The sequence below is a fragment of the Pongo pygmaeus genome, chromosome 11 (assembly GCF_028885625.2).
Source record: "Pongo pygmaeus isolate AG05252 chromosome 11, NHGRI_mPonPyg2-v2.0_pri, whole genome shotgun sequence".
NCBI lineage: Eukaryota > Metazoa > Chordata > Mammalia > Primates > Hominidae > Pongo > Pongo pygmaeus.
This window is the reverse complement of record NC_072384.2, coordinates 68,393,390-68,406,407: the sequence shown is the minus strand read 5'-3', so window position 1 is coordinate 68,406,407 and position 13,018 is coordinate 68,393,390. Positions and strand designations below refer to the sequence as shown.

The window sequence follows — 13,018 nt, the reverse complement described above, 5'->3', positions numbered from 1 at the left end:
TCATTGTAGGATGTATGCTAAGGCCTAGCTGCAGAAAACAACCATTTGGTGTCAGAATTTGCCCAAGCATAAGGAAAGGCTAAGGCAAGTATTTTGAGACAATGAAGCCAGTCAATAAATATCTCATCGCACTTAAAAATAGATTTCTCTGCTCTAGGAATATGTCCCAGATGATGGAGAGGAGAGAAAAAGAGAGTGCTGGTTAATAGCCAGCTGGGAGAGACCATCACCCTTGATGAACTCAGATGCTCTGGAACCCCAGGAGATCTCTACCATTCAGTGGGGGTGGCTTCAGGTACTGTTAAAAAGAAGCTATATGACCTACTTAAAGAGGGTTTTATGAAAATTAAAATGTGTTGAGAGCCCAGGTCTCCTAGGGGTTCAATGTCTGGAACGATTGCTGCTGACCTGTAAAGCTCTGCATGATCTGACTCTGGCAGCCTCTCTGATTTCCCTTCCTGCCAGGCACCACTTGGCTGATTCCACTCCTATTCAGTGGCCAACTGCCATCCTGCCTCAGGGCCTTTGCACTTGCTGTGGCCTCTGCCAAGAGCTTCTGCTACATAACCACATGGTATTCTCCTTTGTGTCATCCCCAACAGGAGCTGCTCGAACATCACTGCCTCAGAGGTTTGCCCCATCTAAAAAAGGATCCTCGCCACTCTCCCCTTACAGTTTTATTTGTGTCTTACTGTATCTTGTATCACATTATAATGTTTTAGTTTACTCTGGTGAACACCCCTCGGATGTGAACAGTTTCATAAGGGTCAAGAATGGCTTTGTTCATTGCTATATTCCTAGGCCTAGAAGAGTGCTTGGCACATAACAGGCACTCAGTATGTATGTCACAAATGAATGAATGAATAAGTGAATGGACTTCCCACTAGGTCTTGGTTGGAATTCTTACTGGTCTCTGCCATAGGTTTGTTCTCACCTCACCACTTTTGAGAACTGTAAATTAACAAGCTGTTTAGATGCGGTCCCTCTGGTTTGGGTGCTCAGCCCCGATGTTAGAGCACACTGCTGTCAAGCACTTGAAATAGCCAGACACATAAACCCTTCTGAGTCCAGGAAAGCTAACCAGAGGGCTTTTTAGGTCTTTTCTTTTCAGCATTGCATTCTTTCTTGGAAGCAGCACAAAGAGCATTAAATAGGATAATGCTTTTTTATAGTGTTCAGCTCAGTGCTAGGCACAAAAATCATCCTTAGTAAATATTAATTCTTCTAATATGATTATTGCGTATCCAGAAGGAATACACAGCGGTGGGGATGGTGTGGGAGGAAGAATCCCGTTTTCTTGTCTGTTGGCTCCAAAACAATCCTGAATGGTTTTTAACAGGAAAGGTAATGCTGTCAGTCAGCCTCTTCCTCAGAATTCAATTCTACTTTCGAATGTTCTTGCAGGCTGTACAAGGTGTCTCTGAGGCTAAGCAGACCTAAAAACGACACCAAAAAGAAGTGCTGCTTTCCTTTATGTTGTTAAGTTTATTCCACTTGGGGGAAAAAAGAGTTGGGCTTTGGTGGTATGAAAAAGGGGTCCTTGTTCACTTTGAGGTGATTTGGGGCTTTTTTTGGCCAGCTTTTCTCCTGTGCCCCAGTGCTTCTGCTGGCTTTCTCTTGAGCATGGTAGGAAACCAGCCTAAAGAGGTTCAACTACCACACAGCACTTCTTGTGTTGGGAGTCTTCTCTTTACAGACAAGTACCTTAGAAATCTTCAGTAGGGCAGATTTGTGGGTTTATAGCATGGTATACAGGTTAAAAGTTCCTGTATATTGCACCTAAAGAGACTGTCCAAACAGTGGTCTCCTGACAAAGGTGTTGCCTTACCTTTGTGACATGCTGATGCTTGACCTGTGTTCTCCCTAGGCAAGAAACAGGAACATCCAACACTTACTGGGCACTTACAATGTGCCAGGCATCATTCTGAGTGTTTCAGGTATATTTCCTCATTTAATCCCTGATAACCCATGAAGCAGGTACACTGTCTCTACCCATTTCATGGAACGGAACACCAAGGCACAGAGAGTTGGGTCAATCACTAGCCTGAGGGCACACAGGAAGGAAGTGGCGGTGCCAGACTTGGATTCCAGCCCTGGGCAGTCTGGCTGAGGAATCTGCCTGCTTAACCACACCTCTGTCCTACCTCTGAAGTTTTGGGGAAGAGATTGCAGATGGAGAATTGTGGGAGAAGTGGAACAAAAGTGCTTTCAAAATTGATACCGCCTCTCACTTCACCTTTAATTGCAGTGTTCTGAATCAGCATAGCTCCTGGAGGCTGAGTAGCTGGAGTCCCAATTCACAGCAGCCTCGGTGCAGACATAATGAGCTTCCGGGCCTATTCCAAAGGCATCTGTGCAGTTGCAGGCATTTGGGGGATAGGGAGTGGGGATGTTGAGGGTCTGGCAAAGTGGGAAGGATGGGGACTCTGACAGCAAATGTCACTGAGCTAGCCCTCTGGGCTGGAGTGAGTTGGATGTTGCCTCTCTGAACAGCACGATTGTACCCTTTCTCTCTGCCTGCAACTTATTGATGACCCCGAAGAGTTTAGAACTAGCATTCAAATCAACCAAGCAAAGCAGGCTTCAATCATCTACTCTTGCATTTTAAATCCTAATGACCATTTTGGGAACCTGAGCAAATTACTCTGCAAGACAGAAGGAAATGAAATGTGATGGGGAGGATGGGTGTGTGACAGTGTCACTGTGCACTCTTTCTGCACAGTTATAACGAAACCTCTCCCAGGCCTCTAGCCCTGAATGGCTTTTATCTCAACAGATGTTAACGGTTAAATTCTTCCCCTGAGAGAATCGCTCTTTTATAAGAAGCCATGTTCCAAGTGGCAAGCGTGAAGAAAGCTGTTATTTTTGTAAGTCAGAATGTTTGCAAATGGAAACAAACACTTCCATGCTTTTCCGTGCACACTTCCACGGCTCTTCCATGCTTCCGGTCTAATGAGGAAGTATATGTATCCTTTCAGGATTCCTGCTAAATAGAAATGAAATGACCTGGGTGTTTTCCCAAGGCAGAGGCAGCAAGGCGCACCCCACTTAGAATGATTTCTTCTCATCTCTCAAAGGGAGGTGCTTTATCTCGGTTCAAGCTGAAAAAGTACCACATGCAAGGGGAGTAGAGAGAGCAGAGCTAATCTCACATTGAGATGTGAAATTCTCATTCCCTTATTAAAATAGTCAGAAACAAGCTTGTAAAGACATTGTGCTTAATTCTCTAGCCCTTTCCCATTTTTTTTCTTTCCATTCTACTGCCACCATAGCTAATACAACTTAAAATGCCTTCTCCAAGCAATTGTCTTGGCCTGTGTGAAATTGGTGATGCATATATATTTTGATAGGCAACCCAATCTCAGAATATTCCAGTGGTTTTAAAGATTCTGGACCCTGCCCTGTAAATATATACACCTACTAAATACCCACAAAAATTAAAAATTAAAAAAAAATTTTTTAATATGCTAAAAAAAGGTTCTGGACCAACGAAGTGACATGCACTGACTTTTAATCCATTTATATTCTAATTTTCTCTCAGCATGCAAGGCTGGTCAATATATTTTCATTAGTAATAATGAAGGCCAATTGATAAGTCAAAGACCAATGTTTGACTTAGATTTTAAAATAAATTATATTTTTGAAAGAAAAGAGAGATGGAAAATATGTGGTTTCAGATTCAATATTTTAGATAAAGCACTAATTAAAATGTAAGAATACGTGACCATGTAATCAATTTTAGACTATCCTGCTTTTGTAAAACTAAGATAATGAAAAGTAGTTTAAAAAACAAACTGTAGTTGCCCCCTGTGTCTATGAGGAATTAATTAAAATGGAGTTAAGGCCAGGAGCAGTGACTTGCACCTCTAATCCCATCAACTCCAGAGGCCGAGGTGGGAGAATCATTAAGACCAAGAGTTTGAGACCAGCCTAGGCAACATATCAAGATCACATTTCTACAAAAAATTTGTTTAAAATTAGCCCAGAGTGGTGGCACACACCTGCAGTCCTAGCTACTTGAGAGGCTGAGGTGAGAGGAGTTCCTGAGCACAGGAGTTTGAGGCTGCAGCAAGCTATAATTGCACCACTGTACTCCAGCCTGAGCAGCAGAATGAGACCCCCATCTCTAAAAAACATAAAATAATAAAATAGGGCTAAGCCCTTCTCATGCTTGAAAGAAGAAGGTGACAGAGTCCTCCCTTCATTATAAATTAAGAAGGAATTTTAGTAACCTCAAATTCTTCTGTCAGGATATCACCCATCTTTTAAGTTCCTACTTAGGACCAGCACCAGCTTCCACTTTGGGGGTAGATGTGCTGATATTTTCCATCCAAACTTCATTGGTATGTCTTTTGAAAGACCATCACAAGCTCCTCTTACAAACAGATTGTATTTAAAGTTCATTACCGGCAATTTGAAAGACATTTTCATATTGAAGCTCTGTCATTGGAGTGGCTGGCTCACTTGCTAGCCCACTGCAGCATTATCAATTGTCTTAATTCTGCTTCCTGAGAACAGTATAAAAAATGCTGAAATAGGAGGATAAGACCTGAATGATGCCCTTCTTGAGTGTCTGGTTTGGGAGTCTCACTGAGCCTCGGCTCACTCTGGCTCAGAGAAAACCTGAGCGATGGCAGCTCTAGAACTTCAGAGCCTAAAGTGTGCATTCATTCCTAAGCTTAGTGCGTTTGTGTATGGGGTAGGGAGGACAGGAGTATTGTGGTGAGGGAATTCAGGTAAAGTAGACAAGAAAGGCAGTTTTCCAAGCTTTTTAACAGGGAAACAAAATTTTATACAGAATCCCACCGTATCATATAAATACCAGTCAAATTGATCTGATTAAAAGGGAGAAGGAGTGAGGAAGAAGCAGAGCCCTGCCCACTTAACCTCCTCCTCACCCCCTGAGGTAGCCCCTGCGGGCTCCCCACAAACCCCTTGAGCTATAAGGTTTGAAAGCCACTGGGCTTCATGACTGCTGCTGTCCCTTTCCATAGAGGACCCTAAGACTCTGCAAAGGAGGCTGAACCAGGACCCCCTGAGCATGTTGGGTCACCCACGGCAGTGTCCAAAACTGCCTATCCACTTGGGGATACCCTGGCACTGAGCCTGGGTTGAGCTGGGTAGGAATCCAAATGTATCATCTTTTCCATATCCCCATCTGTGAATCAGAAATGGAGAGAAGTATGTACGCTGTGGGTTGTGAGATAATTAAAGAGATCAAGTATAAGACACATTTAACACAGTGGCTGGTCTATGGGTTGTACTGAATAAGTGGTCTCTCCTGTGATTTTATTTTTTCTAGCTTTTGTTCAAAATAATATGCTACATATTATGCCAGTAAATGTTTTTGACATACCTACTTATGACTCCTCAAAAATAGCCTAACTGGATCTTCTTTAACGTTATGAGTGCCTTGAAGGCAGAGTCACTCATACATTAATTAGTGCCTTCATTTACTCAGTGAGCGTCTATTGAATGCCTACTCTGTGCCAAGCCCATGCTAGTCACGTGGGACACAAAGACCCTCAAGGAGTTCAGCCTCTAGGAAAAGAGATAGGCAAGTGAACAGAGAATTACAGTGCAGGGTGTAAGAGCTATAACAGATACAAGCACTAATTCTGCACATAGAACTGAGGAACATTTTTTTTGAGACTGGAGACTGGAGTTAAGGAAGGCCTGCCACAGTGGGATGACTGGATCTTAAAGAATGTGTTGAATGGAGCCAGGCAATGAAGGTGATGAAACATCTACCAGGCAGGCGATACAGCCTGTGCAAATGCAGGGACCCACGTTTGGTGGTGGTGGTGGTGGTGATGCAGGAGTGTGAGTGGGGTGCAAGCGGGGTGGGATTGCAAGTGGCTCAGTAAGGAGAGAGGCAGGGATCATGGGGAGATGGAAAGAGAGAAAGTAAACAGGAAGGCAGAGTTCAGCTCTCAAAGGCCCTTTTATAAAATGATGAGGGCTAAATTTTATCCTAAAGGTAATAGGAGTCTTTGAAGCGTCTTAAACAAGGTCATGGCTACAGAGTGAAAGGTGCATTAAAGACAGGCACACGGCCTCAGCCAGCCCACAAGTTCAGGTAACTTTGCTTGGATTGGAAACAGGGTCCTCTAAAGGGGCACAGCTCTGTCAGAGTAAAAGGCCTAAGGGGTAAGAGTGGATTAGATTTCTGCCTCCATTCATCCCACTCAGCCATGTGCCTTTGTACAGCATACAAACTCCACGGCTATAAGGCGGCACTTCTAGGCAGAATAGTTTAAGAGAGTTTTGCCAGAACCATGGAAGAGGCCATAAAATAAAAAGAAAGCTGTGGATATCAAAGGGGTTTCAAAGAGAGAAATATGGTCTTGGTCATGAGTTGAGATGGACAGAATCATGGATATGGATGGTCCCAGGCATTCAGCTTGATTGGCTGGGCAGTGGTTCCCAGAAGGAGGACCAGCTTTGGAGAAGAGCGGATAAACCCTGTTTTGGACATATTGACTTTGTGGTTCCATGGGACTTCTAGGTGGAAATGTCCAATATACTGTGATATATATGGTTTGAAGTACAGTTTAGACATATTCCTAGTACTGCACATTTGTAAATCATCAATATGCAAGAGAACTAAAGCTGTGGGAGTTAAGGTCACCCAGGATAACGGTAGAGTAGAAGATGATTTTACAAATATTTAATTTCAATTTTTTATTGCTTTGTTGACAGTGTCTGCAATGAATCATGGATTGAACAAGTGGCCAACTATACCTCCTTCTTTTATTCTTTTCTTTTTAATCTACAGAGCAGCAGTTCTTGGCATTTGAAAACCTGATCTTAAACTCCCTTACAGAGGAACAATTGATTTTCCAGTCAAAGCCTGTTTAAACATTAGCTCTGAGGATGCAGGAAGCCAAACATTCACAAAGTGTTTCTGAGAATGTACCTTCGTCTCTTTAAATCTGATCTGTAATTGTATTAAAGTGAACCTGATAACTTTGGCATTAGGCATTGTAGGAGCTGCTATGTTTCTCTGGCTAAATCTGTTTGCTACTGCAAAAAAAGAAGCTGAAGTAGCTAATTGGATAAAAGAAACTAAGCATGACCATGAATTGCAGAATATCCAGGCAAAGAGTATTTTAGTAACAACTGTACTTTTCTATCACCACCCAATTAGAATAAGTGCAAGAGGGCAGCTGAGTTTGGAAAGGAAACATTCTCTGGCCTGGCAGCTTGATTGTGGTGCTGCCTCTGGTATCCAAGTGCTAATACAGAACTCTGTCAAGCAGAACCACATTCCAGGAGCTCTTAAGTAAGGGGTCTGGAAATGCACACCTCCAAGGACAATAAAAGCCTTCTTCTAATAATGTAGGTGTAATAATTTTTAAAAACCCTTAACTATTTTTCATTTATTTAAAAAATTTTTTTTTATGAAAATAGAGATGGGTTGTGCTATGTTGACCAGGCTGGTCTCAAACTCCTGGCCTCAAGCAATCCTCCCATCTTGGCCTCCCAAAATGCTAGGATTACAGGCATGAGCCACTGCCCCCAGCCCATTTATTTATTTATTCAGTCTGCAAGTATTTACTGAATGCATTTTAGGTGGCAGGTACCCCTCATTCAAAACTCCATGTCCTCCTTCACTGTATCTTGAATTATGCTGGCCACAGATTTGCCTTCATCATTGTCTGCCATAACCCTCAATGGAAATGCTTACTGAATATATTCCAAGACTACCATTTTACTTGTCTTACTGGGTTTCCCATTACTTGTCTGTAACCTTATGTAACAAGATAGTTTCTTTTAAAGAGTAATGGCTTTCCAGGTATTTTTCTAATACAAGGGAAGGTTATCATTGGTTCACATGTAATAAGCCCACCTTTAAGAGGAAAATAAGGCCAATGCTCATTTCTAGATAGCTGGTGGGAATCTGCCTTCTATCCAATGTATATCTAGAGGAGGAATTTCTGACTTCACAGAATGGGGAGAGTCAAGGCAAATGTAATCCCAGCCATGCTGTGACCATCCATCCTTGTTGATATGGTTTAATAACCAACCATAACCAACATAATTGTTGACTCAGTTCAAGCACACTAGGAAGAGGGAGTGACCTCAGAATCACATCACTGTGTGGGAGAGAAATGATCCAGCCCTGAGAAGTGAAGTGGCCTATATCTTTGCCTGCTAATACACAGAAATGCTGTCTAAAAGTACACAATGTGCCACAAATTCATAGATTAATAGAATATTTGTGTCCATTAGAAAACAGTTCTCCCCAAATGCCATCTCTTTTAGTGCGGACAAGCATCCTTCAGGTTAACTACATGATCTAAAAGCTGAGCAAGGGGAGGAAACTTGAAAGCTCAAGACGAGGAGACACCGCAAATGTACATTTACCAGCAATCAATACAAAGCAACTTTAAAAATGGCTTCTTGGCTAAGGGGAAATAATTTAATTGTACAAGTTTAGCTTTAGAAAATGTTCAGAAAAGCATTTATTACATAAATGACCTAATATGTAGCATAATTTTTTTGATCTAGGTAAAATATTAGATCTGTTCTTTGTGCTCATACTATACAGTTTCTATGCAGGAATGTGCTTGTAATTTTGCTAACCAGTAGACTCTTGAGATGTTCAAATTCTAAATTCTTCTCTATAAGGATGTAAAGCTATGAGGGGAGATATCTTTAGCTACCCAAGTGTTTCTTCCTCACTGGACATATTTGTCACTCTAGAATAAGTGAATGGAGGGTTTCACACATTAATAGGTCCAGGGCAGACAGCAGCCCTAGGAAGAGACTTCAAGAAAACAAAAATAAGAAATGAAGGCTCTGACTGTATGAAGAAAGTGGATGTCAGTGGCAAGGTGGGGATGTGGAGTGATCTAGAAAAAAGAAAAACAGTGAGACAGGCTTCAAGCAGAGACTCCCTCAGAGTTTTTCAGTTCACTGTTGAGTCTGTTTAGCAGCAGGCATCATCTATTGCCTGTCTTCTATCTTCACAGCTCTCTACCAGGCACTAATTTTCAACTCTCAGACACCAAATAATTAATGCCCAGATGACTACAACCCACGTTATATGCCTGGCTGATACATGCATAGATTCTTCCTGCTCTGCAGGCAGAAGGTGGCTTTCTAATCTAGGTAATGAGTTGAATTCATAGGATTCATACAAATAACGGGTCTTGTTTTAAATAATTTCCTTTGGGACTGATAACAATATTTTCTTACAGAAGAAATTCCCTCTCAGATGGCACCTCCTGCTTTCCCTGTCATGGAACCAGAGCAATTTGGCTGTTAGGATAGAAGTTACTTCATATTTAAAATGTTTCTCTTTTTGACTCCTTTTGACAAATCTGGTTTTATTCTTTATAAAAGTCTGTTTGAGCTCTCTTATTATATCTTTCTTTGTCCTCATTTATTTGCTGCTGATAAAGCTAATGTTTTCCTTTTGTCTTGACCTTGAAGGAAACCAAAATATTCCTCTCAAAAATGCTGCGGATTGTTGAGTTTTAAAAAGGTTAAAACAAAGGGACACGCTCTGCCCCTCTCTCTCTGCCTTTCCCACCTAAAGACAGTCCAACACTTGCCTATCTGCTCAGAGACAGTGGTGCCAGAGGATCTAGGAGCAGACTTTACTCTTCCCATATATTTACCTTCCCACATTTTCCTGCCTTTTGGAAGCCCAAAGATGCTATCTTCTTTGTCCCTATTAGGATTTCTGGCTCTTTGGTGAAATACTATTTAAGCATGACCCCTAAGCCACTGCCTTGAGAGAGAAATACTTTTGAACTAAGGCCTCTCCTATATGATGGGTATAGCATGTGTTAATAAGTTTCTGCTTGTTTTTCTTTTGTTAATATAACTTGTTTTCAGAAGAGTATCTCAACTAAGAACTTGAAAAGGGAGAGAAAAGAAATTATGTTTTCTCCCCTACAACCTACTAATTCAGGATGCAATCAATCCATGGCGTCTTTGGTCTTATGGCACACATTCATTATTTTACATTTGAAATGGTTTAAACAGTTTTCTGAAGGTCTCTTTAGAGTTGCTTATTACAGAGCTATCTAGAAGTAGGGAAAAGGCCTAAAAGGTCCCTTATAACCAAATTCACTCCTTGGGTTTTCTCATTTCAAGCAGGGTTTTCGTAACTTTCTTGACTGAGTTAAATGTGCTCATTTCAGCACAGTGAACAGCTTTACACATGATCATACCTAGTATTAAGAAGACGATGCTGAAAATGGTGACTTTTCATTCATCCACCTGACAGTGACTAAGGAAATCAAAAGGCCAGGCTCTAAGAAGTCAGCATACAATGATGAGTAAGACTGCCTCTGCCCTTCTAGGGAGAGAAAAATGTAAATAATTGCTGTTGGTGTGAAAAGTACAATAATGAGAGTATGCATCAGATCCAACAGTGGGCCCCAGGAGAGGGTAATAAACCCAGTCTGAGGAATCAGAAGAGACTTGACTAAGCCTTCCTAAGCTGAATTACTTCCTGTTGTTTCCTGATTTTTATGGCATCCAGTTGATAAATGTGCAATAGGGGAGAATCATTCTTCAAGCAATCTCTCGAGTACCAAAATATAACACCACATTCTGCAAAGTAGGACAGCTTGTAATCACTCCTCCAGTCATATCACTTGCTACAACTAAAGAGGAAGAACCATTTATTGCAAACGTGCATTTTGTACCTTTGCTGAAGAACAGATGTGACCTGTTTGCAGAAATTCTCTCCATTTTGAGAAAACTCCTTTAGGTTCTTGTATACTTTATTATACTGAAAAACAAGAACAATAACAACAAAAAACAATGAACAGGAAGATTACGAGCAACTCCGAAGATAGAGCACCTATAAATTCAGAAAACTACTATAACCATGACTGTCATGGTAAAGGATCGTGCAGCTACAGGCATGCATACCTTTTGGATGAGTTCTTAAAATAAAGATGAAGTCTCTTCCACCTGGATATGAAAGACCCTGGAGAACTTTTCAAAAAAAGTTCTGTTTCTCCCCTTGGCCAAATGTAAACAATTCAGCAGTGGGGTGCATTTGGAGTCTGGTTTCCTGTCACCCCTATTGTTCCCAGGAAGGACAAAAAAATGCATTCTGAAGGACACCACATAACTATTTTATGTCCCCTCCTGCACATATAAACTTCAAAATAATATTTCTGGGGCTCATGACAAACCATGAGCCATTAGAGTGAGCCTTTCTTGTCTGAGATATGAAACTGTCAGTAAATAACCTGGTAAGAAAACTTTGTCCTAGTCCTCTCTCTGTCTCATTTAATTCCAGTAAGGAAAATGTTATCATAATGAGTTGAACATTTTGGTTAAACCAAACCATTATAAATTTATTAATTACCCTTTAAAAATTCATGTATATTTGAATTTATCCTGCGGACACAAGAATTTCCAGTAAAAGTTTTTGTCATTTGATTTAGAACTCCACAATATCTTTCTGGAAACTATAAATGTAGACATTGATGACAACAGATTTTAAGTGCCCAAACAGAGAAGCTAAATGTCAATTGATTCTGCAGCTTTTTCTGACACAGAGCAAGTGAATTAGATGATGGAATATCCCAGACACACTCTCTCATAGTTTCCATCTGGGAGGTGCAACAGCAGATTGCATTTTTCAAAATGAGATTTTACATAAGAGGACCCAAATTCAGTATGGATTGAGAGCTATGCTGTTCTTTGCTCATACAATGAGCCAGCCTATTCCAGTGTTCAAATATTGCCAGCATTCAGTTGGGCACCATATCGAGAAGGGAAAAAGGAAGGAAATTCACATTTACTGAGCGCCTCTTATTGCAGCAGGCACATTCACAAACACACAACCCCTCAGGGCCCAGAAAGCCATTCAGTCAACAAAGCACTTGGTATGTGGTGCTAACAGAGTATCAAACTAAGGACATAGGGTGACAGAGGAGGAAAGACCTAAAGAAATGAGCTAATCCAGGTCCCTACCTTTGGGGATGGAACAAACCAACGCCTAGGATACAGGAACAGTCTTACCATATCCGTTTACCTTTATGCAGTAGTTTAACTTTCCTGTGAATTTAACACAGAAAGCTATGATAGGACTTGGTAGATGTATATTAATATTAGCAAACCACTTCCTTGAAACTGCCTGTGACACAAAGAGAGTGATGAGGGTGCAAAGCTTTAATGAAGAAATTGTTAATTTCTAAAGCAGAGTTTGCAAAATCCTGTGGCTGCTGGTACCAGTCAGGCACCTGAATGAGTGAGGAGGAGGGTGAGGACCGTGAGCTGGAGAGGCAGCTGCTAGAACCATTCCGGCCCATCACTGCCACCTGGAATGTGGCCCAGGAAAGCCAGATCTCCCACTTTGTCCAAAAAAGCTGAAATCAGGATTTGCATCCGAAACATGATTTTTTTTTAAATGGTAGCAAACAATTCACAAATTAAAAAACTCTCTGCAGTGTAAACAAAACACACTTGTAGTGAGGTTCCAATTCGTAGCCTCTCTCATGAAGGAGAAATAATCCTCCTGTCAGAGTCATGAAAGTAAAATCACTATTTGGCAATCAAGCTTTCTAATTTTTACTTCCAATAAAACTAACTTGCCATATATGAATGGTCTGATACTATTAAGGCCTCCTTCCTCCCCTTACAGGCACACTGGGAAAGTTTAAGGCAGTATTTTCAAATTGTGAGAAGACCTGCAGTAAAGAAACTTGTTTAGCCTCTTTGTTTACTCCCATGTTACCTAAACATTTTCACTAGATTTCTCCCTAAGGCTTTTGTTTTCTTCTATAACACCTTATAGCATCCCATGAAACACACCTCAGTGTCATGAGAAGAAAATGCCTAAATGTTTAGTGGGGTACATGCTCCTGAAATAAGGTCATTTCTCAGCCCCCCTCACCCTTAGATGTATAACCATGTGACTAAAAGCTATCCAAGGAGATGTGAGGGAAGGTTTAGTATGAGGTTTCAGTAAAGGCTTGTTTGCCCTCTTTTCTTCCTTCTGGACTTGAAAATGAAGGCCAAAGCCATAAAGTGGTATTGA

The 13,018-nt window shown here is 41.2% G+C and overlaps 1 protein-coding gene across 6 annotated transcripts in view; it reads right to left on the bottom strand.

The window, feature by feature from the left end:
* NOSTRIN (nitric oxide synthase trafficking) overlaps positions 1-13,018 on the bottom strand; it is an 80,183-nt gene that overhangs the window by 44,602 nt on the left and 22,563 nt on the right. For 5 of the 6 annotated variants that reach the window (XM_054476913.2, XM_054476915.2, XM_054476914.2 and 2 more), the window contains one exon: positions 10,668-10,753. The exons of the other annotated variant lie outside the window; for it this stretch is intronic. In XM_054476913.2, the coding sequence (XP_054332888.1) occupies positions 10,668-10,753 (86 nt within the window). The remainder of the gene's footprint in view (positions 1-10,667; positions 10,754-13,018) is intronic. 6 annotated transcript variants of the gene reach the window in all.